We start from the raw sequence: 26,536 nt of genomic DNA on the forward strand, positions 1-26,536 counted from the left end.
TCATCTTTAATTTGCCTTCACAGCCGTTTGCTCCCATGTCTATATCCACACCATTCCTGCTCTCTCTTACCTCTCGTTGGTCTCTCTTTATCACAGCCTAATCTTCCTATCTGTGATTGGAATGATGCAGTTATAGAAATGTCTAATATCCTTAAATAAAGATAAAAGAGACAGTAAAGTGGAGACCCATACAAAGGTTACAGCACAGGCCTCTAGTTTGACTGAGGTAGTGTTACATTTTATGGGCAGTGGTCATGTACCCGCCATGTAAGCTAGCTTGTATCCTAAATCTTCGTTATTACAGATCAGCCTCCAAACAAACAAACCAAACGAAACATGACGTCCTTAAAAATACCAAAATATCTCTTGTCACTTTCAAAGCAATCTCGCATCCCATCGACTATAGTCTGACAATGATGTGAGGACAACAGTGAACTTCGGCCAGCGGTTAGCGATACACAACTTCCAGTCAAGACTTCCCTTTCCCCGTGCTGCATTGTTTACAGAAAAATCAACAGTTTTTCTTGTGATTTACTTTAATGAACGGGTCTTACCTTTACCGAAATTAAGACATCATGATGCAGATTTATAAAAAAGTAAAAATGAAGCTTTGTCACGTCTGTCCTCAAGAGGAGAAGAAAACTACTTTTAAAATGCTCTTTTGTTAAACGGTAGTCGAATTGGTCATTTCTGACGCGTTCGAGGAAGTCGGGAAATCTGAACGCTGAACGGCTTTCGTGACAAAGCGTCAGGCGAATTTATCTCAAGTTGAATTTTTGATCTAGAACAGATTATTAGCTGAACTTGCTGCAGATATCTGTTTATAGAGATTAATAAGAAGGTAAATCATTGTCAGATGACCTTTGCTTTCCTCACGGACTGTTTTTCCTGATACGTGATTGGACTACAAGCATAGCACAAACAGAAACCAGAAAACTCACCATCCCTAAAATCCAAGTCCCTGCCTAAATAGAGATTACTTTCAAAGTGACATATTTGAAAAGTATTTTGTTTCCAAAGTGATTTAACCGAATCAATATCATCCTGCCTTATGAAAATGTTTTAACTGTGAAAATTATGTTATTTATTTCTTAAATTTTTGAAGGTTGCAGGAGATGCTTTTTATAAACCAGCATTAAAAAAAATCAGTAGTGCTAAAAGCAGATTTGCGGTTATTTAGACAGCGTTCACCCATAATGTAATTATGAGGTGTTTGCAAATATCTTTGCCAATTTGCACTAGTTTGCTGCTGCTGTCGAACTAGAGGCCCAAAGCACTAGTCCCATGATCTGGCAAATGAATGAAAAAGACTACGGAGGGCTTTTCCCTCTGGTAGCCATATTGGAAGCCTGCAGCCTTTTGCCTAGCATAGGCTGCAAAATGCTAGTTGTGATACCAAGCATAAAAAGTATCCTTCTAAAGGAAATGTACTTTTTTTTTATTTGACTGTGAACTGATCTCATTTTTTGTGTGTTGAATTTGTCGTCACCTTGTATTTTTGAAGAGGCATGACTAAAAGAAAAAGACTCTCGAGTCCAACAGTGACCTCAGTTTGAAATAAAAATCTGCCTTACAGTTACTGAACAGCTGTGATACACCACATCCAGATTAGAGACAAAACCTATGTTGTGAATTTTTCAGATCTTAATGTGACTTTTTTTACTCAATATTTTTCTTTTTTGTCAGCAGTGTAGTCATTTTTAATCCTGAATCTATCCTCACAGCCTCCTCCCTTGATTTCTAACTCACCCAGTTTCTGGTCAGAACCAACCTTTGTATCAGTAAATATATCAGCATATGTACTTTATATACTTTGTTATGATTTTTAATCAACCTTAAAATGTTTTTATTGTGTTTGTTTTTACATAATTGATTTTTACTTGTTGGTGTTATTAGTGAAACATTTCAATGACTACTGGAAATGGAAGATCTGTCGAGGGGGTTCAGTGTTCAGATTTGACAAAACACACAAAGCGATGGAGCTGAATGAAGGAAGAATGAAGTGTTACATCTGGATGGTTTCTTTGTCAATCTGAAGCAGTGCTTGGCTCACTGACGTCATTTCTTCTATGCAGCATTGCTCAGCTTGCGGTCCACTTCCTTTGGCCGCTTCACTCCTTACAGTCTGAACATGTGAAACTCTAGACGATGAACGTGAACTCTCACGTTTCCTTCGTCTCCTGTAGTGCTGCAGTAGTTTCAGAAACAGCTAATCCCATATGTTAGCCCCCTTTACCCATTTATAACTACTAACACTACTACATGTTTTTGTCATGTACACATTCTACATGTTACTCATGTTTTTTTTTGTATAATTAGAAAGGTTTAAGCCGTTGTTGGACTTTTACATGAAAACTGAACATTTCTCTCCTGGGTTTGTTTTTCTTCATCTACCGGTGCTTGCCTGTGCCACACAGCGTGCAGGTCAGAGCTACAGAGACGCACAGTTGGAACATAATTAAGGAGCGGCTTACATGACACACAGTGTTACTCATGACAAGACGAGGCTAGCAGACACGTTTGGTCTCTCGTTTGTTACATTATTCCAAAATGAGTGCAAAAACAGGTCAATTTAATACAACATCAACTTGTTTATAATGCCTGAGTATGTTGTATTTACTTCTTTAATCAGTTTTATTCAGCTTTAGCTTGATTTCATTTATCTTTTACTGCTATTATCTATCGTTCAGCCGTCTGATAGCTCAGCCTCTCACTCATTACACTTTCCCTCTGCCTGAAAAACCACCTGACTTGAAGTCAGGCCAAACTCCTGCAACATTGAACCATGTTATTCTCCTCTGCACTGTGCCATTTCTCTGCTCCTCTGACCTCAAGCTGTTTAACTGGCTCGCTTTTTCCTCCGCCATACAAACAATATGTGAAACCAGGCAGCCGAAAGTCTCTACATCGTGAAGCTGAGCCGTGATTTGCAAAAAGTCAACATGCCACTTCCAGCAGAATACTTTCTCATTCATCATTTTAGATCTGTGTATAGACCTCTATATGCTCCACATGTTGTAAATCTCTGTTATTCATGCTTATTTTTGACTGTGGCCATCTTTATTTTCACAGCTATAACTGCTCCAGCTTTTTCTGGTGATAAAATCTTATTTATGTTTCTGTAAGGTCCCAGGGCAGCTCTCGGCCCGGGCCTTCCCACAGCCTTACATGTGAATATAAGAGTAAAACTTTCCTGCTGCAGTTAAACCTCTATGGCCTGTCTTCAGCCTGTCTTCAGCCTGTCCTCCCTACACGAGCTATACATTTTTATATACATGCATATTTCTGTTTTAGTCATTTTACAAAATGTTCTAACCAGGCCAGTGACGCCACAAGATCTGAATTAAGTCATGCTGCTAGAAGAATTAATGTAATATTTGTGTTTTTGTCAAAGTAATTTTGAATCTGTAACAAAAGAGGCACATTTTTTCTATTAAACCAACAATAAAGACGTAATAGAAAACATCCCATGCTGTCATTTCCAGTCGCTCTTTTGTTGCCTCTGTGCTTTCAGTCCCCAACTGCTCCACTTCCACATGAGACGCCCCGGCTCAGGTGTTCTTGACATGCAATCATGTTGAAGATTAACCCCAGACACCTGTGACTGCATGACATGACGACGTGGAGAGTCAAAGGAGAAACAGAATACTCTGCTGCTGTTTAGGGACACGCTGGATGTGTCCTCTAACGTGTGATGTGCTAATTATCACCACAGCAACGCGGCTGAGTTTATTCAGGCATCCAGTCCTCCCCTGACTTCCCCTTTGCACGATTTAACCTCGATCTCTGACAACCAGGCGACCAAACATGGTGAAGATCACACTGCACTGAATCTGTTACAGGCTGCAGAGCTCTTAGTGTACATACAGGGAAGTATTGCGTGCATGTCACAGGGCGAGGAATGAAGAACTTGTTGAACCCGGCCTTGTGCCTTGGGCTGTATGTAAGATGAAGAAGCCTTAATGCATTGAAAATTATCCTTTACTGGGGCATATATGTTATAACAATCATGTGCAGGAAGCAGGAAGTACTTGTACTCTTTGTTGTTCACTTTTCTTTATTCTAAGAAAATTCTGACCTCACCCACTGACATTAAGTAACCTATTGTGGCCTTCGTCTACAGTAATCAGCCTCAGGTCAACATATGTACAATAACATAAGCAGGGGTTCTTAATTAAAGAGTGAAAAGCTGACGTCGATGCTGCAGACCGCAGATCAGAGCTGGCGGAGAACCACCACGCAGCAGCTTGTGTGTATTATCTTGAGATAAATCAATGAATTGCATTGGTACAGATTGTTCAAATGTGGATTGAGGCCTTTTTTTTACTGTATTCGTGGTCATGCATGCTGTGCCACGAGGTGTCTCCATATGGCGCAGACGACTGTTTCAGTGCAAAGACTAATGTAACACAGTAGAGTGTCCAGTAGAGGTCCCCCAACACTCATTTATTTGAGTGAAATATAATCCTCATCAAGTGTTATAGAATCGTCAATTATGGTCCTCTGAGACCATGAAGACAGAGACGTTCAAAGCTAATCATAAGTGTGTTACAGGCCTCCAGGAAACAGAAATAAGACATAATGTTAGCGTTAATTACTCAAAGTGTAGGTTATTTGTTAAGACCTACCTGCCTGCACACCAAGCAGATACAGTAGTGTATGTTCCTGGTACCACAAGCCAAATATATTCCAGATTAATTATACATAATTATATATTTAACTGAACCATAAAGTCGACCTTTAATTACAAAATAAACCCCTTCAGCGTGATGTCAAAGATATTTCACCACTTAAGATGATTGTTTTCAAATATATATATATATATATATCAATTTCATACCAAGTACAAGTCAGTGATTAAGTCACATGATTTACTGTATGATCTTAATTTCTTACTGAATGATATATTAATAATTCATTAAGGCTTCTAGGCTAGGGGGTTCTTGATGATTCTCATGTTCTCTGAGTAAGTATGCAAGCATGCATTTTTTCCCTTGATAGTTTGCAGGTGTTGTCACACTGGAAACTTGTCTGATTCAACCATACAAAGAGTACACACATGCACACACACACGTAGACATGCACTGCTAAGCAAGAAATTCATGAGAGCTTTTAAATATTTACAAGAAAGTTAAATAATGCTCCTTCAAGGAACTCTGACTCAACTTGTAGTTACTGTTACAAAGAAAGGGGATGTCGTTGGAGTAACAAAAGGTTTTACTTCTGATTCTTCTGCAGGAAACATCAGCACGGAGGTAAAAGGTCAAGTTGCTGAAGTTAAACACAGAACATGTTTTTTAACAAATGGTTGACAGTCTTTTGTGTTGCTTTTTATGTACTAAGCTAAGCTATGAACACTAACACACAGATGTCTTCACTTTAAGAGGTTTGTTAATGCCTGTGAGAAAAAACAAAAGAAGAAGAAAAGGGCCGATTTTCTCTTCTTCTGGTTTGTGTTTCGCCAGGCGCCTCTGGGTCTTCAGGGGTTGTATAAGACCAGGGCGAGGAAGTCATGTAAGAGAGGATGATAAAACTGTGTTCATTTTCTCTGTTGTGTCACTCGTTTTGTTTTCTGTCACTTCTTCTTGACTGATTTGCCAACCGAGAAATAGATCCTTTACACCGTTGTGTTAAAGGGACGAGCGGAAATCACTGACCGGGGTTAAATGTGAGTTCATGTCAGAGAGAATGTGAAAGTCCTGATCACAGATTTTTGATTTTCATAATGAGGACATTTTTCTGTGGCATCTGACGGTTGAGCTGTTTTGTATCACTCTGTAGGTCTCATCAAAATACCACAATATTTCTCAAATAAATTAAGGTTGTCTTTGCAAAAAACTATCCCTTATTTTTACATACGATTATGTGCAGAATCCAGGGGATATCTATCAAACTGGGGGCTGTTTTGATAACATATCTAATCGTTTTTTAAATTTCATAAATCGATTTTTTTTAGTGTATTGAAGCGAAAATCAACCAAATTGGTGTTGTGCTTTTCATTGAGGGAATCTTGTTCATCTGTTTTTGTAAAGGAGTTCTTTGAAAATGGTTGATGATGAAAGCTGAGCAATATTAGACCTCTGGTCTGTTGCAGACAAAAAGAAGAAGAAACTAGAGGAAGAATGCTTTTGTGGTTGATCGCAAGATAAGGGCCTGTGCTGGCAGCGCCCACGACCTACATCTCAAAGAGCTTCCAGTGAATGTCTATTTCTGCCTCTGCCTTAAATGTGTATATTTTGCCTACAATGGGCTCTATATTTTGAAAAATGTATTTACTTATTTTTGTTTTATAACTGCTTCCTTTTTTGTTAATATATGTTATTTTATTATATTTTATATGTCCCTTATATCTAATATCAACCCTTTTAATTGGAGCCTCCCAGCATAAGAATTTCACACGACTGTACTTGTATAACCGGAGTGACATTAAACGTCTCGAGTCTTCTCACAGGCGCATACTGTTGCTCGGTAACGAAAGTTCTCTGGCGGCACTTCCGCTTCTCTCGGATGTGACCGTTGAGCTGTGTTTTCAACAGGTTTTCAATTGCTCTGCGTGCGAAATATTTGCTTTTATATAAGTACTTTTCTACAAAGAAAGGAGCAGTATGTTTTACTGCTGACCTTAAACCTGGAGTAAATACTTGTCGTCGTTGGTAACCAATTTGGACAGAAAGTCCGTCCAGAAACAAATATAATTTACTTTTAATTTACGTCCTAACGGTTGCTTCTCCACAGCCAACTCAGCTCTTAGTGTCCCACAAACATCGAGCAATAGTGTAAAAAACAGAATCAGATGTGTTGACTGACAGAAGGTGAATCATTTTGATAAAATGTTCATAGTTCAACCTTTTTGGATATGACACTTTGCTTTTCTTTGATGTAATGATTGGTGTTACAGTGGTTTGGTGGATTCGGATTATTGGTTGGACAAAACAAACAAAAAATTGATTTTATAAGGGCTACTTAAATACCGATTTAAAAACAATGTATCAACTGAAGAAAAGTGTTGAATTAACTGTCACAAGCATGTTTTAACCCTTAGATGCATAAGTGCATGGGTTGTTATTCTTCAAAATCTTCGAAATTAAAAGTTTTTATATTTTCATATTCCAGGTATTCCTCATAAAACATGTTTGTGACATGAGGCCATTTGCATTTTTAATTTTTTTTTCATTAATTTTAGGAAATTGCAGTTTTTGTATCACTACCCCACTTTTCCATAAGCGGGGTCAAAAATTACCCCAAGCATTTCCTTTGGCATCTCCTAGGAACCTTTAATTCTTATCAACTCTGAGTGTCAGTATACATTTACTGTCCCACTTACACATCTGATGTCAGCAGTCTCACCACCCAGGAGGTCATTTTTACACAGCATACATGTAAATATTATCTTCATTTATGAACTTACATTCCACATCCAAGACTTTTCTGTGATAGAGTATAACACTATCACACTAGTGTTAGCTAACTACAAAGTAGGCACTAGTTAGCTAACTACAAAGTAATGTTAGTACTTTGATGTTAGCTAGTTTAGTAAGGTAGCTAACATTTCTGCATTTGTTGTGTAGACAGTGAGACTCTTACTATATTTATAACTTTCTCGTAATAAAAGCTAACCCGTTAGGTAGCCTATTATACGATTAATGATTATTCAATGATGTGTGTGTGTGTGTGTGTGTGTGTGTGCGCGAAGCTACCAATTGCTGTTGGAAATGCAGTACCCCTGTGTGCAATGGTCACAGCCAGAAGCAAGTAGTTTGTGACAGCTGCACACAGTGAGAAGAGAGAAGATGTTTGTGTGTGTGTGTACATATGTGTGGACAGTGTTATGGTCCCCGGACCTACTGAATGTTCTCTGTTCGTCCTCCATAGTCAAACAGAGAGACGGACACACAATATAATGGATTTTGACATTTTTTGATACCTGATTGATTGATTGTTTTGTGATAAAATGTGAATAAAAAGTGATAAATGAACATGTCAAAAATGAAATCACTCTTTTGTTGACCAAAATATAATGAAAATCATCATCTTTAACCAAAATTAAAGACATTTCTGAAGTTTATTGCAAAAACGTATTGATTCTAATTGGGGTCATTTTTGACCCCACTCATGGAAGAGTGTAGGTATTGGTAGGTCATGCATCCAAGGGTTAATGTCACAAATTGAACAAAATGAAACCACAGGCTGCCATTAATGTCTGAAATTAATCTGCTCAACAAAAACCTGATTTATAATTTAAAAAAAGGAGTAAATGAGTAAACATGCTGAAGCTGTGTCCCCCCTCACTGCGTGTATTTGCTGTGTTTTCTTCTTTCACACACTGTGTGATCACACTCTCAGCAGCTGATAGGTAATCAAACCAGGGCAGCAGGCCCTGACCTCCACTCACCTCTGTTTCTTTTGGGTCACATCATGGCTGTTGGCTATTATTCAGTTGCATTCAGGTGTCTGCAGCTGAGATTAAGGATGGTGAGTTATTGTTTTCAGAGAGATAAAGTGTGACAGCCAGGCAGAATGTGCCACTGCCATGCGTCTGCCAGCGCACGTCCTGTCCACTATTGTTATTCTCCAAACGAAACACTCCCCCCCCGCCTGGAAACTTCCTGCACTGATAAAGAGCTGATAACGCTCGGTTGGACCCACGAACATGCTGCTCCTGTTCATGTTTCACACAGTCAGACCAAAAAAGTTCAACAAGTACACACACTTTGTATTTCTTACTGTTTCCCCTCCAGCCACCTCATCATTTCATCCTGAACGTACTTGTTTTTCCGTCGTTCAACACGGCTGCGTTTATTAACTTGTAAGTGAAAAATGTTGGAGCAGAGCGCTTCATTGTTTCTGCAGGGAGGGTCTGCAGGAGGAGGATAAGCCAGAATAACAGTTAAGGAACATTTTGATCTGAGGACAGACGGAGAGAAGAGAGAACAGAGATAATGAGCGGGTAAGAGGGAAGAAAACAAAAGCAAGGAGAGAAAGCTCTGCGTCTTTTCCTGACACGCAAGAGCTAGTACCACCGTAACTTGATAATAGGCTTTGAGAGTGTTTTCTGGGTTTGTATGTAGAAAAAGTTTCCATAACTAACATGTGAAATAAAAGACAGTGACACCTTTCAAGGTTCATCGTTTATATAAACTATATTTAAGCAGAAAAATACATAAATATAACTTTTCCAAACAATATACATCCATCATTCAAACTTTATACATCTATCTGACTCAGTCGGAAATATGTACACAGGCTTGTATAGAAAATGTTTGCTCAGCAGTAGCAAACACTGTGTGGCTCAGCTGTGTTTAAACACTGTGGCCCTGTTTAAACTGATATCTTACAATAATACCTTTGTTAAAAATCTACTTTCCTTTAAGGGTTACATTCAAAATGTATCAGCCTGAAATGACCAAAAAAAGGGTTTAAAATGTAAACAAAGTGGCCACAGAAGACTCTTCTAATAAACACTCTCATTAAATATAAAAACATCACAAGTGCTCTCAATAACAGAATACATTTAAGTTAAAAACTTCAATATGAAACCAGGATACATTATGCTACTAAAATGCTGCTGCGTGGTGTCTGTGAGTGAAGCTTAGAGTGTCACAGTCACTGCTGCGTGTCACAGCCCAGCACCTCAAGGCGCAGGGCGATGTCGTTGATCCAACCCCGCGGATGGATACGGAGGAATTGTCCGAACAGAGGAGGGTCGAACACAGTGAGAGCTTCCTCGTCTGAATCGTTGTTTCCCGGGAAGATCTGAGAAGAAAAGACGGGAGTTCAAACTCTGAAGGCAACAATCCACAGATGAGATACAGGAAGTAGATCCTCTCTTGCCACAAAATGTACAAACCTTTTCTCTTTGGGAGCTCGTCTCTAACACACTGCTCCACGAGCGGCCGTCACGACTAACGGTGACCGAGAACTCCGTCACTATCATCTGGGTCAGCAGTGACCGTGCTCCTTGGGTTACGACCCCTGTGATGCGTTTGACTTTCCCCAAGTCAACCTGCAGCCACTCGTGGGGGTTGTTGTTCTGGGTGGAAGAACAAAGGAAACACTTTTAGATTTCAGAAAATAAACAATATTAATATAGAATATGCAAGAACTATAAATTGACTGTTCAAGCAGCTATAACGGAACACAGGAACCCGACAGAACCAAGACTAACAAGTCTAAAATTCAATGTTTTCACTGTTCAAAAAAACCTTCCTGAACCGAACCACATCACCCATCACCCGTGTAAGTGCAGGAAATTTGATACATAAGAACCTGAAATAATATCACTGTAAGAACAATAGTTATGAGTGCAATAAAAGGAAGGAAGTTTCATGAAACTGGAATAAATTGATACCATCTTGTGAACATAATACAAGTAGCGAAAGCAAAGGAAAAACAAACAAGCACATGTAAGGATGGCCAACGGGAACAGCACATAGCATCTCTCCCACATTCCTCCCAGATGACTCGGAAGCTTGTAAACCAGGAAAATCTCTCTGGCAAAGCCTCTTTTTTCCACTGATATAATGTGGCTGTGCAGGGTGGAACCAAGAGAGCTGCTAATGAGGGGGGTTTCAGTTCTTTGTGTGTCATGTCAAGTTTTTATTGTTAAGGAAAGAGTTGCTCGCCTGCAGGAGAAGCTCCAACAAACAAGGCTTTACTTTTTAAATCTAAAAAATCTAAACGCTCAAGTTTTAATAAACACATCTGCAAGAGAACGTTCTCCTGTTTACACCGAAGTTTGAGAACAATGGGAAAATCCTTGGCCATCCGAGTCCATCTGTTTTCATTGCAGCCCTTTGAGGACACAATGCAAGATAACATTTGGCCCGCAGTGACCGACCTCTGTCCACGGATCACAAGTGCTTCTGTTTGACGTGCGACCTTCAATAACAGCTCCACAGTTAGACAGAAGGAGAAGTCACACCTCTGCAGTTCAGGGTTGTGAAGTGTGAAAACGATAAGCTGAAGAGGACGAGGAGGAGGAACTACAGAGCGACATAATATTCCTGTCGTTGACTGTCTCTGAGTTTCAGGTTTTCTTTTCATGAAACCTGTGTTTATGATAAACCAAAGATGTTGACTTTGTTAAAATAAATATTGCTTATACTGACGATTTAATTCCATGCTTAATATCAAGAAAACACCAGCCTATAGTCTTGATTATGCTGCTTCAGAGGACAGCACTGTTCGTGTGGGTGTGTGAGTCACATGACTTTTTCCATTAACCAAAACCATGATCTTTTTTTAAACCGAACCGAGTAGTTTTGGTGCCAAAAGCAAACCATGGAGTTGTAAAAATTGTGAAATCCTTGCAGCTTGTTTGTGGTTTGGAAATGATCATGGTTTGGGTTAAACAAAAAAGTCATTGTTGACTCTTACACGGAACAACATCAGTGGTTGCAGAAGGCAAAATTTATGACATAAGGTGCTTTTCAACAGCAGGAACTTTCCCCAGGAACCTTTTGAGGAACTCTGTGCACTTTGAACCGGGGCCAAATTGATTTACCACCTGAAAAGTCGCTGTTCGGGGGGGTAGTACTTTCCAAAGGTCCAGGAACTTTCAAGGCAGCACCTGCAGTGCTGATTGTTTCTGATTAATTGAGTACTCACAGTGTTTAAATTCACCATATTTTAAAGACTGCCGCTGCAAGCTCACTGTTATCACCGTGCCTTGAGATGCAGTCAGAGAAGCTCCCAGTCGATCTCTGTAATGTTATTTAAAATCCATCTTCTTGCTTTAAGTCGAACATTTCGGGCATTTTGAATCTGTTTTGCTACGAGCGCTTGTCTCCTTTCCAGTGTTGATTCAAAGAATCCATTTGCAATGCAATAAAGCTCAATGTAAAACAGCAAGTTGAATCTCCTCCATGCTAACAGCCTAACTGTAGTGTGGCACGAATGATGATGATGACACATTTTATGGCGTCATCTTTGTTGTATGGCCTTCATCTTTTTCTTACCGCCACCTACTGGACTGGCGGTGTAGTGCAGTTATTTCTATTGCTTTGCCATACGTCATTGGCCTGATTTGCATAATCTTCTCGGGACTTTAGGCCGCTGTGGAAACGCAGACAACAATGTGCCACAGGAACCATTTAGTTCCTTAAAACTAAAGGTTCCTAAAGAGCCAATCACGGTAGAGCGAGGCGGGGCTTAGCAGACCACTTTTATGGAAAAGTTAGCAGATTTGAAACCTTCCAAACATTGAGGTGGTCCAGCTTGTACAGCCCTGCTGTATGTGTATGTTTGTGGTTACCTTTGGCCTCCAGGCGTTGGCGCCGCCTTCCTGATTGAGTCGGGCGAGATGGGGGCTCCAGCTACGCAGCATAGATGAATAATACGAGGAGGCACGAATGCTTTTGTCAGGGATCTGCCCATTCTTGAGGCCGAGAGGTATAGAGCAGCCTAATCACACACACACACACACACAAACATATACCAGAGTCAATCTCAGCACTAGATAATGCAATTAGCTCAGCATTGAATTCTGCTGCTGTTGCTACAACTCACTGTTGAGATCGCAGCCCAGCAGCTCCAGGCGCAGAGCAGGCCTTTGCTGATAGTCTATCGGATGAATCCTGACGTAGCGAGCCACAAATGGTGGATTGATGCTGTTTTCTTTCACTCTGGGGCTGTGCAAGTCGCCATGAAATCTCTAAAACAGACGCACAAAGAATTCAGCAAACAATTAGGATGATAGTTCTGCAGATTTTAGTACAAATAAACAGTTAAGCATTGCCCAGAACAAACCATAGCAACACATTGTTGTGCCTCTTGGTGCATTAAATATTTATAAAAAGCAACCATTTTTACGCTGACACATTTTTCTTATTGTTGCCTTCCTGACTTCCTTAATAGCTGTCAAACTGATATACAGTGTGTGTGTGTGCCACAGTAGAGGACGTACATGCACATGCTTTGTGCTGTTTCCTCTGTAGGTGGTCCAGGTCTCCGCGTCCAGGCTGTAGGAAATGCTGTAGATTCTGATAAAGTGGTCCCTCAGCTTCGCTCGGACTCCCTGCGTCTTCACAGCATGCAGCAGGGTCGGCTTCTGGAGGTCAACCTGATGCCAAAACCATTACAGTTCAGTTTAACCGTGCTCTACTTCCGTGCTCTACTAGGGCAAAAGATTATACAATGTTCAGTTACCTGTAGCCATGAATTACCGTCCTTGCCCATCCAAGCATTGATGTAGCCAGACTGATCCAGTCTTGCAAGTGAAGGCAGCCAGCTATCTGGAACCGTAAACATGTGTAAACATGGTTATAGTCTTATATAATAACTCCAGGGTTTTTACATTTTAGTGCAAAGTTAAAAAAAACACAGCCTCACCTATGTGATCTGACGCTGTGATCTGGGAGTCCTCGATCCTTCCTGATTTCATCCCCAGAGGCCTGAGACATTCTGCATAATAGCACAAGAGAATTACAGCTCATTAGTGTATGTTTCATTTCCTGGTGTGCATAATTGAAACGTCAAATATATGTACATATATATAGAGAGAGAGAAAGTAGGGGATGACATGCACCAATGATCGGCAGACCGGGAGTCGAACCTGCGATCAGTGCATCGAGGACTGAAGCCTCTGTACATGGGGCGCCTGCTTCAAACTTTTGGATGTTGTGCTGTTTCTAGAAATGATGACGTGCGTGTGACACTTCAGTTTTACATCAGATATTTGGCCTAGCAAAATGGGAAGTCCTCTTATTTAAAAAAGCCCCTTATATTACACAACATCCACTTGAAAATGTGGGAAAACGCCTCTGCCTCATCATGTCATGAAACAATAAAGTGAAAGTAAAGTTACAACATAGTGTAATACAACTGTGTGTAGTTCCCAGTGTTTCGAAATCTCTGTCATTTCTTGATCAAGTCTGTAGTTCCGTGAAGCTGTAACAGTCATTACACATCACAAAATAAATAATTAACCTTAATCTACTTCTAAAATGATGCTTCTGTACTTGGTAAATTCTGAACAATTGTTGGCCCTTTATGAAAAGTCAGGGGAACAACGAAATGACCCACCACACCCACTTACATAAGGCTGAAAGAATCACCTACAGTAATCCCCCTATTACTGCTGCCCTGATTGTCTATTAGATCATACATCAAATGGCTTTATATAAAAATAATACATGTATACAGTGTTAACTTACTTGGATTATTGACCAGTAGTTTAGCTCTCATGCCGGCCAGCTGGTACTCTCCTATAGTGCACTCGACCAGCCACGTTCCAACTGTGGGAGGAAACATCTCCACCGTGCCGAACACTCCTGTTGGACAAAGAGCAATGTTAGCATACATTAAATAGTCAAGATAAGGTTTTTACAGTGCAAGTAATGTAATAAAAAAACTAATATTTGAAATAGAACTAGAATTTAATTGCTGCATATAATAATCTGTTCAGGAAACCCCAAGAAACAGGTGTGATGCTGACATTGCAAAAATGTATGTGAATTAAAGGATGAAAATCTGTTTCTGAATGCATATAAAGTGTATAATATAGACATAAAGTGTAAATAAGTGTGCGCATTTACCAGGGTAGAGGTTGTAGACCCCCATACGGTGTTCCTGGTTGGTGTGAACAGTGAAAGGCAGACCGTGGAAGTGCACAGCGTGGTACTCTCCGTCGCTTCCTACATTCAGCAGGTGCCACCTGGCTTGTACGTTCTGAGTGACCAACAGACCGGGGAGTGTCTCCGCCACATAACCATTTATTGCTATGGACAAAATATAAAGGCATTATGTGTCAGAAATAAAAAAAAGGCTTTTATTAGAACATGACAACTAATGCTGTTGGCTCTACCTGCAAACTTGTTGCTGGTGTGATACCAGGGGTCCTCAGTGTTGACCTGACAGGGTGGAGCACAGTGCTTTTGCAGGTTCTCCTCCAGGTACCAGCTTTTAGTTTCATCGAAGGTGTGGAAGAGAAGAGAGAACTCCTGGATATTTGGCTGCATTCTACGACGAGTCTGGAGGGTGTTGGGCTTACAGATCACCAGTGGACCAATTAGACCTGAATGAAGGTCCTTCTCCTGGAACACAGTATAGAAATATGAGTTTTCTCCTCTTCATATACCTCGAGATTTTCCATCCATTTAAAAAAGATGAAACCTTTTGGATATGAGTTCATAGATATTTAACTTATCAGAAGACAGAGTACTACATTTTTTTCTACACAGATTAATTCCTGCATGCAATCACAGCTGAGTATCCACACACAGAAGCACATATACTGTAAATCCATGGAAGATAACCAAACAGACCTTGTCCACAGTGGAGTAGTAAGCCCCGGCCTTGCAGTCAAATTCACTGTCGGTTGGGCCTTGTTTCTTGGTTATTCTCCAATTGTAGGTCCGAGCCTCCCCAGGAGGCACAGGCTCACCTGGGACCCCAGGTGGAGCCAAGGTGGAGTGGGATTGGGCAATGCCGGCTCCATGGCCGTGGTCATAGACTCCCTGAAGGTGAAAGGAGTAAGGTCGGGATGCCTTGTTCTTAAAGATCACCTTGAAAAAGACAGAGAAGGTAAAGATAAGTCACCAAACACCATTAAAACACTAGACAGTTCTTATTGGATTACGACATCGTTTTTTTCTTTATTTTGCTTGACAGCAGCATTACTCACAGTGAAACGCGCATTAATCTCAGCCCTGATCAAAGGTCCCATGATTCCCAGGTGTTGTTGGAGCTCCCCTCGGCCTATAGGAAGTAGAAACTGTTCGTCCCAGTAGGCTCGAAACACCACCTTCTTATACTCCGGCAGGAACTTCCTCATCCCTCGACGCATCTCTCTAAAGAGAGGAATGAGATGATGATAACATGGGATCTAGAAATAACATTTTTTCTTCCTTAATTGTGCAGGATTTTGTTTTCTTTGACCATCAGCAACAACTGTTTGTACTATGCTTAATAATGTTGACTTTATTAGACAGAAGTTGTTTTGTAGGTGGGTCTAAACAGAAGCCGTATGTGGGGGAATTTGTTTGGATAAAGATGACAGAGACCAAACTATACCATAGCAGTGTAAGTATCGTTTGGCTTAAGGGTGGTGCCAAAGGGAATGAAAGGGTTCCTCGTGGAAATTGGTATGCTAACCTATAATCATGAACGTTAAATGCCATATAAAACCTCGCTGGCATGCGTGTGAGTGCCTGTTTTATGTAAACTAAAGCCCCGTGTCCACATAGCTCCTTTTTCTGGCAGAAAACCACCGGCAGGGCGCTGGGATGAAGCGTTTGTGTGGTGAGAGAAAAAAACACTGCACGCTGGTTTTGTTTCTATGACAACAATAAGTTATCAACAACATTTAGCGTCTGGCCGATCTGCTCCCACAAATGGGCTTTTCGGCCTCTATTGTGATGCTGTTTGTTTGTCATAGCGTACAGCTTCGGTAACAAAACGAGTTGCTCCTCCATGTTTGGTGGTAACCAGGGTGACAAGTGAGGCCCCATCTGATTGGTTGCCTTAAAAAAGCCTGAAAAAGAGATTATCAAATCAAAGCGCTCGGAATTGGCGCAGCAATAAGGCATGGATGAAGCACTTCTGGGTGGTCACAACGCTCTGTCCTCATTGGGAATAATTGAAAGACGCTGGTGCTCAGAAAAAAGCGCTATGTGGACACAGGGCCGTACTGATTTTAGCATGTTAGCTTGTCGATGCTAACATGTCAACGTAAGCAAATGAAGATACCTGAAGTTAAAATGTGATATCATAAAATTTAGCATGCTTAACTTTGGCTAAGAGGAGATAAAGCATAACTTTAGTGACATTTTTGGGACAATTTGCTTTCCTGCTGAGTCAGATTGCGAGAAGTACGGAGCTAGTGCTAGTTACAAAAATCAGAGTTGTACTTTGTACACGTCTGTGTATAAGTTAAATAAACAGGATACAATATGTTAATCAGTGACCTTTAGAAGCACTGGTAGGCAGATTTTTGGACTCAGACCAATGATTTGTTTCTCCCTGCTTCCAGTCTTTGTACTAAGCTAATCATCTGCAGACTGTTGCTCAATAACACACAGAGAAACTCTCTTTGAAAGTCGGACTTCAAATTTTTCTTGAATGATCAAACAGTTCCTTCAAAGTCCTGTGTGTAAACATGGATGGAATATTATTCCTGCCTGTGTTTGATGAGCTGATGTGGTTTTCTGATGCCGTAGTCCCATGTGATCTCTTCTGCAGCGATGTAGTAGGTTTCATATCTGGCCTGTCCGGAGCGCGGGTCAATGTACTCTGTGCCAAATATATCTGACGAGCCATTCACCTACGATGAAATATAGTGTTTAATGTGGGTTAGCAACAAAATATGGAACTGCATACATTTCATAAACAGATATAAGTCATATAGACACAAATAGTACCTCTTGGCCATAGTCGTCATACTCAATGGACAGGTCTGTCTTTGCTGTGTTGTTAGCAGTGTAGTTGTATTCCACATGCTTCAGATCAGCTGTAAGTCGCTCACGTTCAGACTGAATGTGGTTTTGGTTAACCTCTTCTGAATTCGTTATTTCTACAGCTGAGATCTTCATTTTCAGCCGCGGATTGCCATTCAGTAAGATCTCGTTGTTCTCTTCAAGCTCCTCCTTTGTGGCATTAGTTACACTTGATGTTTCACTAATTTCCTCAGTGCTAGTGTTAGTTATATTTTCCAGAGCCTGGTCTACAAGCTCTATCCCAGTACCTCCATCTTCTCCAGAACTGATGTCTCCATCCGTCCAGTTTCCCTCGGCCTGTCGTCTCTGTCTGCCTGCTCCCTCTCCTCCAGGTTCAGTCCCGTTCTGAGGCTCAGCCCACTCTTCCTTTCTTTGTATCTCCTCCAGGATGTCCAGCGGGATTCCTTCGTCTGGCTCTTCCACTGATGTCAGCTGACATCCTGACTGTCCTACAGTCCCCTCAGATTTATCATCAGTGGCATTTTGACTGGAAGTGTTTACTGACTGAGTGTTGTTGTTGCACAGTGGAACCATCACAGTGTGATTATGAGCTCTTCTGCTCCTGGGCTGCAGATCCATCAGATCGATGTACTGAGAGATGTCTTCATCTTCGCCTCGGTCGACTAGTGGGAGGTCTCCGTTGTCGCAGGGAAGGACGGTGTAATGGACACTCATACCTCGGCTCTTTAGGGTGCCATCGAAGGCACTGACTTCCCACTCACCTGAGAGAAGACGTCAGAAAGAATTAACATGATGTCTGCACCTTTTACTTCTATGTAAACCCACACATCAGCTGCTACTTGGGGAATATGACAATATGATATATTTAGTATTGTGATACAAGCTGGCATCTCCTGGGCCAGCAGTGGTATCTCAAGCTTGGCTTTCCACACCGACATTATCCAATTAATGGGATGATTTGTGCCTCCAAAGGGAAAAAAGGTTTATTGATATAAACTTACCCATCACCTCGGGTTCCATTGTAACGGTCACTCCAGTCATGGGGAAGAGGGTGAGGACGGACTGGTGCAGGTCTTGGTACTGAAAGAGGTTTCCCGTGAAGTAAACTGAGAGGAAGGCGCTCTGGGTGCCCACGTTGACCACATGCCAGAAGGTGACGTCAGTCTTACAAATCACAAACTGACGCCCGCTGAACATGATGCCGTTTACACCTGAAGGTACAAGAAAAATCAGTTTGTAAAATGTATGTTTGATGGTTTAATGTACAATGAGCTGGTTTTCTTTAAACAATCACAAACATCACAAGTTTAAGCTTTTTGTTTAGCTGTTCAACCCCCAATTTTACAGTTTAGGTTCGCTCTTGCAGCCTCATTTTAGGCTGTAACGGGCTGTGTAAAAAAACGACGTATGCTGCATGGCGAGGACTAAAAAGCAGACAGACAGCACTAAAGACTAACTCGTAAACATGGTGGAGCATTTCACATCAGTACTCAAATATTTCACACCAAAAATGGCCATAAAAATGAGTTTCTGCAGGTTCATAGAAATCTCACATCATTCATTCTGCCAATATTTCTATAGCTTTGTAAAGAAAACATACAAAGGTAACCTTTGCACTCAACTTACTGTAAATTACATTGGAGTTGTAGAAATCAGGGTCTGTGGTGTTGTAGGAGGTTAGGCTGGAATCCTGCATGTTTTCATTGAAGTACCAACTTCTGTTCTCATCGAACACAGCAAATATCACGCTCCACTCTTTATCTGGGCCAAACTGTATGCAACAACAATTAAAAACAAAGATAGACGAAGGTGAGACAATATTTCAGTTGCCTGAAAAGCAGCGATTTACAAGTGTTCTTCTCACCAGGCGTCCTCTGGTGTCGATGGCTCCTTGCTTGCAGATGAGCAGGGTGCCCACCAGCCCAGAGGCCAAGTCCCTCTCAGGGGAGATGGTGCTCTGATACAGCTGCGTTAGACACTGGGGGTCTCCTTTCAAAGGCCCATCTTCTATTGTCAGCCTCCACACATAGACAAACGTCCCATTGGGGGGCACTCCCATTGAGCGCAGGTCCTTCTCTGCAGCTGTTTGATTGGATTAGATTAGAATGAATATTGATTTCTAGTTTTGCATAGATAGAAATTACTTGTGAGTAAGACTAATATGATCTAATTATGATCTGCTGGTTTTATGATCTGCTTGTTCTCTGCTTTACTTTGTTTGCTTGGCTGTCAAAGCACTTTGTAAACTCTTGTTTTTAAAGGTGCTATATAAATAAAGTTATTATTATTATTATTAATAGAGGCTCTGCAACATTATTTTATTAGAGGTTAACAAAGTTAGCATTTTAAAATTGTCTAAATAACTTCTCAATCGAAAAAACTGTCATGTTCATACAACTTAATAGCGGGAGCAAAAAGGGCCAGAGAAGTCCTGTTGTCTACCATGTGTGATAAATTAAATGAACTTTCACTTTCAATCTGACATGGGCAGGCAGGTATGTTTGAATAATCATAATCTTCTACTACTCTACATGACTATTCTCCAGTGTTCTCACTGTTGAGCAATCCCTTCAAATTGCTGACCAATTAAAAAAAGTCCTGTTGGTACGGTGCCTCTAAGTTAAAGTCGAGCTGAAACGGCATTTCGAAAGTATCTAGCTTCCGTATCGTGACGTATTTCCGAGTGAAACAGGACGTGCAGGCGGGACATATCATAAGAGGGATTTGATTTGATCGTTGAGAAGTGGGCGTAGACAGACGTTCTCCACAGCGCGGTAGCTAGCTAACTGACCGAGCGTTCTTGGTGCTCTGCGGCTAAATGTTGCAGATTGATTGGTTGAAATTGGTTGGTTCTAGCTTACGTAAGCACGCAGGATATTTTTTTTATTTATAGGAAGAAAAAATGATCGGATTTTGATATAAGAATACGAAGATAATAGAATTTTTTTGGCCTATATTGTCAAATAGATGCACAATATTACCGGGGATGTGATCTAAAAGGATTAAAATGACATTTTTCACTGTTGTTTCTTTCATGCTGAATCTTACCATTTGTGGATTTCTGCTGTGGATATATCTTGGTGATGCCATTGGGGTAGATATTGAAAGGGCGATCTGCCAAGTTTTTGAAAGTGATCTGGAGACACAAATCAATGGTGATCAGCACAACACTGATAATGGCTAGATAACATTTAAAAATAACAAAATTGATTATGCATAAATACTTATACTCACATGGATTTGATCGTTGACTTTTCCTTTCAGAAGCGGCCCCAGCAGTGACGGGGCAGAGCTCTTCCTCTTAGTGAAAGATCCGTCTGTGTATTCCACATAAGCCACCTTTTTATACCTGTAGCCCAGGTGATGTGGAGCTGCAGGCAAGTATTCAGACTGCAACTTGCTGATGTATGAAAGAGAAGAGAAAGTTCAGATCAATTTAACGACCCACATGCTTTTATTCCTCTCCTTCCCCTCCCTTCATCTTCCCTACCTGTCTGTGGGTTTGAGGTGAGAAGCGTAGTCCCAGGTCACCTCTTCAACGGCGATGAAATGCTCCCAGGTTCTCGACTGCTCTCCCCTGTTGGTTCTGACTTGCGCTCGTGGTGCCTGATAGCTGATGGTGTTGAACAAACTGTCATCAGCGTAGTCGTCCTTGTAGTCCTCGTCATCCTTGTATTTGGCATTACGCAGCACGGCAGGCTGAACGCATTTCTCCACCGTGAACAAAGCATTCATACCATCTGGGGAGAGAAATAATGTTAAATAAGAATCAAAGTTACCTTTTAAATAGAGTACATTTAATTCATCGGATTAGAAAAAGATTTCGGCCCTTTCTTACCGTGGCGGTGAGCGTTTATCTGACAGTTGATGAGGAAGCGGCCGACAGTCGCAGGTCTCAGTTCTGCGGTGATGAAGGTCATAGGGGTCAACTCCATGGTGGCTTTACGATGGGTCAACACCTAAAAAACACAAAGGCAATAGAATAGATTTGTATAAAGACATGTTGATATTAATAGGTTGTAGCAGAGAATTAACAACAATAATATGCTTTTGAATAATCATCCCTGTAATATAATTATTTGTTTGCTTTGAGTCAGATGAGACGATCGATACCACCTTCACGTATGTGTGCTATCAAACTGGAACCAGGGAGCAATTAGCTTTGTTTGAGAAAGGTTCAAATAGGTTGAATTAGTGAGATGTGGAGGTGCTGGAAGCTATATTCTTTTAATTTTAACAAAGCAAGGCTCTGTTTACACCAGTTATTTTGCTAGGCTAAGCTAATTACCTTGTGGCACCAGCTAATTACTTAACGTACAGATATGAGAGTGGTATAAATCCTCTCATCTACCTCTCAGAAACACAGCACATTTCTTAAAACGCATTTAAGCAAGCTGCATAACTTTAAAAAAGTTTTTCAAAGTAAGGACAAATGTTGTTTAATATTGTTTGACTGTACTTAAAGTAATTAAGATTTTCATTTAAATAAATGTCTGTTAAGTCACTATCTATTGCCGAATGAGGTAACACAATGCTGATTGAGCCTATGGCCCACTGATGAAAGCCTTTGCATTTGCAGTATTATGAACTGGGTGTCTGTGGCAATTTCCACAAGCGGTCTCAAGTTAGTGACGCGTTTTCCATCACCCAGCAGTGGCTGGTCTGCCAGTTAGGCGAAGCTAAGCGGCCGTTTTTCCGATCTCTGCAAGAGTTGCGAGTAAAGAGTGATCTACTATGGCTGAACAAACAAAGAAAAAACCAATGGCTCCAGATACGACTTCAAAAATAAGTGAAAATCCAAAGAAAAAGAAACAAATTCGACGTTCATATGAAGGCAAACAGTCTGAAAAGGAAAGAGACCGTCAGCGAGGAAAATTAGGAGTTACAACCGTGGACGTCACACATGCAACACTGTCTGGGACACATCTGCGAAGTGTGCTCCCGCAATTACCGTTTTTTGCCACAGGTGTCGCCAAAGAGAAGAAACCGAGATCTTCGAGATTATCACTTCATTGTCTTAGCGCTTTAAGTCCAGCCAATAAAATGAATAATCTCGAAGTACCAATTGTTCTTTTTTTTTTGAAAGAGAAATCAGATTTTGACAAGACAAGTGAGGAAATAAACAAGTGAATCCATTTTTTAAATTTTCATTATTCATCCAGTATAATATCACATTTTGGAAATTAGAAAAAAAAAAATCTCCTTTAACCTTTAAATCTGTTTAAGCTGCGAAAATGTGAATTACCTGCAGGGTGTGATCCTGAAACTGAATGGAGTGGATCTCTGGAGCTGTGCCCATCCCAATCAGATGCCAAAACACATGATTATGTCCCTGACACACTTTCAAACCTGCAAACACAAACAGGAGGAGAAAGAAAATGAGGCCATGTCACTGTGTTGACCACATACAGAAGAGTCAGTGACACAGCGAGCACCGTGTTAGCAACACTTAACATAGCAAACTCCTGGTCTACAGCCAGTGTGGACTGGTTCATTACCGGGTAACGTAGAGTTGACATATCCATTGATGGTGTGGTATTCTTTCTTGTTGCCACTCCTCTTGAACTTCTCTCTGCTCCTTCTCTCCCCTACCTCTCCGTACCAGCTCTTTGTCTCATCGAACACTGCAAACAGCAGGACGAATGCCGGATTCTTCCTCTGGCCATCTTCGGTGAAGGCAGCTGGGAAAACACACACAGATGACAAGATAAGAGGTGCTTGCAAAGCTTTTGTGCTGTCTAATATTACAGGAGCTTCAAGAACATCTGCAGCTTTATCATGTACATATTTGATTCCCTATAAATTCTGCAACAATTGTGTCAAAATGAATTGTTCAATAATTTCGTTAACATCCAAATAAAAATGACAATAATGAAATCAGGTGTATTTTGTGGGTTTTTTAATTACTAGCAAATGTTAGGTCAGGTTATACTTTCAAGCTAACCTCAGATGGTAAACATGGCATACATTATACGTGATTAACTTTAGCATGCTAGCCTTGTCGTTAAGATGCTGAAATTAGCATTAGCTTAATGTATCTAAGTACCTAAGTATCCTACAGATCAACCTGCTGCCAGCATGACTGTAACCACATCATTTTTAACTATAAGCTCTTCTAAAGCTGGAAATAATCTCATAATATCACTTGAGCAAGAGAATTTTAAGAAAGAGAAAAGTTAAGCTAGTTTAAGGATAACTAGGCTAACGTTCAACTAGACAAAGGCTAGGCTAACCAGCAGCTAGATGCTTGTTTTAGCTAAGGGCTAGCTGTTATAATTTAACTGTGCACTCAAAAAGGAGACCTCCCAAACGGGTTAGTGTTCATGGTTCAATCTTTTTTTCCCTTGGTTAAATGTTCTGTTTAAGTTTCCCTGGGTCACTGTTGAATTCTCCCACCTATGGCTTATATCTTACTGTTGTTACAGTCCTTGAAACCTGCTCCCTCAAATCTGCGGCAAGACACATTCCTTGACTATAGACATTCATTTCTCCACAGTGGCTGAATTTAGACGCTCCCCCCGCCCAAACATACTTGATTTGCAGATAAGCAGGGCACCGATGAGTCCTGAGTTTGCATCTCGCACCGTGTCCACCTGGGATGAGTAGGAGTAGGTGAGACACTCGGGATCACTTGGGGTTGGACCGTCTTTGGGGTTGATATCCCACATGTACTCATAGTATCCACCAGGAGGGACGGCATCATCCTCCTTCTCCTGTCCCGCTGTGGAGTCGTCATACCCGGCTCCTGGAAAGAAAAGACGAAGCATGACTCCTTAACATGAAGGGTGAGTCAACGCAGGAGAAGGAAAAGTAATTTGGTGTAATCTTCTTGAAGGAGGAAAAGAAGAGTGAATAGTGGAAAATTGAGTAATAGTAAAAGTAAGGCCAAAATGTATGTGGTCTGGCACTGACTCATCATAATGTGTAATGATGTCTTCCCCCTGAATACTACACGTGAATGTGAAAATACTGTCTCATGAGAGCTTATTCTTAGACTTGACAAGTACAGCTTTTCAGATTATGTTGAACCCCCTTATGGGAATCAACGCTGAGGCAGGAAGACATGAGGACATTTACAGGAAGTAACCACTTGGCATTAGGACACAAGCCAACACCTGCTGTGAAGAGTATTAACTTTTAAAAGCAGTAGGGATATCCAAACATTTCCTTTGCAGTCAGGTATTCTCATAACCGCAATAGATTTCTGTGTGTTTAAGGTGGAGAACTGATGTTGTGAGACTGACCGTTTGGCTTGTCATGCTGCGAGGAATCTGCACATTTAAGATAACGATAACTGTTGCTCGCTGTTATTTCTGAAGAATAAGGAGGACACTTTTTTTCTGTGTGATTCCAATTAACTGAACACAATGATTCTGTAGTAATTGGACATTTACACCCTTGCCTTTCCCATAAAATAGCTTCTCTGTGCCTCTCTGTGCCTCTCTGTGCCGCTCTTTGGTCTCAGACTTCATCAAAAAAAGACACGTGAGTAAGGAGATCAGATTTGGATTTTCCTTAACGCTATAAAAATAGGTTTGATTCACTAATCTTACAGACTTTTTATGGTTCACTACTGACTCATTTATGCTGTGACACGGACTTCACATTACCAAGTCATTGTGAGTCAAAATGCTGAGTCAAAAACAAGAACAAGAAGATCAGGATGCTGCTGAGTAATGCTCACTGTTTGACTTAAGGGCTTGAGAGAAAGTTCACGTTTAATACCTTCAGACTGTTTCCAGTAGCTGATCCCCACCGGGCTGATACTGTAGGGCTGAGAGGCCAGGTTTTTGAAGTGGACCAACACCCTGTCACGGACCTTGGCAACAATCACTGGGCCTTGAATACCTGAAATCAAATTGTTTTTGCTGAAAAGTCAGGCAAACACACCGCAATTATTCATTACATTGGTCACTATGAATTGAAATATTATTACTGTACATTGCATGTTCTGCCCGTCTTTTGTATCTTATTTTAGCTTGCTTTCAAAAATACCGTAATACATTAAAAGATTGGTTTATCACAATGTGATAAAATGACATAAACTTATGAAATATTTAGGATAGAATCTCAAGAATATCAAAGGAGACCCACCTGTCCATGCTGGTCTTGGTTTGGGGACAGTGTATGTCGAATCTGTGTACTCTCTGTAAACTGCCTTGATGTATTTTTGAGGAATATCTTTAAATCTCCAGAGGGAAAAAAAAGCAGGGAATAAATTAAACATAATAATATCAATTAAGTAGAAAACAACCATAAAACACCTCTCTTAACATTACCCATGTTCATTCATTGTAAATTTGTCATTGTTTTTAACCACTTTTCAAAGACTCCCCCATCAAAGCTTGTATTAAAAGTTAGCCTTATATTAATTCTTTTAGCTAACTTAACAAAAGTAATTTAACCAGTCTTTGTAAAAGGTCTATGAGGTCTGAATGATATAACAGAGTGGGTTCGCTTAATTAAACAAAGAAATATTTACCTTTGCTCGGTCGCTGGGTCAGCCTCATCCAGGTAGACATAGTCCCAGCCGATTTCCACAGCTGCAACATAATACTCTCTTACAGTAGCGGGGTTTTGTTGAGCTTCTCCCGCGGAGGAAAACACCAGCAGCGGCAGCAGCAGCAGGAGCAGAGTTGCTGTCATCGCGTCGTGCGGGTCAAACACTGCCCCGGCTCTGCTACACCTCCTCTGGGCTGAAATATTTAAAGGAAGGAGGAGGGTGGAGGGTGGACAAGTAACGGGGAAGCTGGAGTCGCGTGGTGAGAGTATGTGGGTGAGATTGCGCGCGCTCTGCTATGATAAAATCAGATTCCATTCAGGGAAATTTGTCTTGGACACGAGCTATTGCTGCAATATACGTTGACGAAATACAATAGAACTAAAAACTGCTGCTCTAACTGTTCTACGTAATTACGTAATAAAAGTGTTGCTTTCCTATTAATCAATGCTCCATAGTCTTTAGCATTAACACACTTTGGGTTGCCAGGTTTGGAAAATTCCTTTGTTTTGTGAGATGGTCAAGCTGGATTATCTGGACCAATCAATCAAATCAATTTATTGTTAACTAGTTAACATTTATAATTGACTATTTAATCGCTTATTTGTAAATGAGAATCGAGTAATGAGAAACAAGTATCAAT

General features: G+C 40.8%; 1 protein-coding gene across 1 annotated transcript; it reads right to left on the reverse strand.

Moving 5' to 3' along the window:
* Positions 1-9,132: 9,132 nt before the first annotated feature.
* On the reverse strand, positions 9,133-26,052 carry f8 (coagulation factor VIII, procoagulant component). The gene is made up of 27 exons (XM_069670588.1): positions 25,876-26,052; positions 25,488-25,582; positions 25,119-25,241; positions 23,926-24,138; positions 22,892-23,074; positions 22,639-22,742; positions 21,232-21,352; positions 20,884-21,133; positions 20,628-20,793; positions 20,442-20,529; positions 19,258-19,475; positions 19,020-19,164; positions 18,395-18,604; positions 17,358-18,154; positions 17,118-17,260; positions 15,623-15,788; positions 15,264-15,503; positions 14,804-15,032; positions 14,535-14,717; positions 14,154-14,270; positions 13,330-13,401; positions 13,147-13,232; positions 12,905-13,060; positions 12,508-12,652; positions 12,254-12,402; positions 9,848-10,030; positions 9,133-9,753 (listed from the first exon to the last, which is right to left on the reverse strand). The coding sequence occupies exons 1-27, from the start codon at positions 26,037-26,039 to the stop codon at positions 9,604-9,606; spliced, it is 4,896 nt and encodes a 1,631-aa protein (XP_069526689.1). The 5' UTR covers positions 26,040-26,052; the 3' UTR covers positions 9,133-9,603.
* Positions 26,053-26,536: the final 484 nt, after the last annotated feature.

Source organism: Semicossyphus pulcher, unplaced genomic scaffold (assembly GCF_022749685.1).
Source record: "Semicossyphus pulcher isolate SPU_LCO1_2020_fin unplaced genomic scaffold, fSemPul1.0.p SCAF_2, whole genome shotgun sequence".
Classification (NCBI taxonomy): domain Eukaryota; kingdom Metazoa; phylum Chordata; class Actinopteri; order Labriformes; family Labridae; genus Semicossyphus; species Semicossyphus pulcher.

Excerpts from the sequence above, each read along its gene's own strand:
- f8 (XM_069670588.1), bottom strand. The coding sequence starts at position 26,039 with ATGACAGCAACTCTGCTCCTGCTGCTGCTGCCGCTGCTGGTGTTTTCC. Across the intron at positions 15,789-17,117 it reads CATCAGCTCATCAAACACAG|AGAGATGCGTCGAGGGATGA; the intron begins GCAGGAATAATA and ends TCCTCTCTTTAG. Across the intron at positions 15,033-15,263 it reads ACTACTCCACTGTGGACAAG|GAGAAGGACCTTCATTCAGG; the intron begins GTCTGTTTGGTT and ends ACTGTGTTCCAG.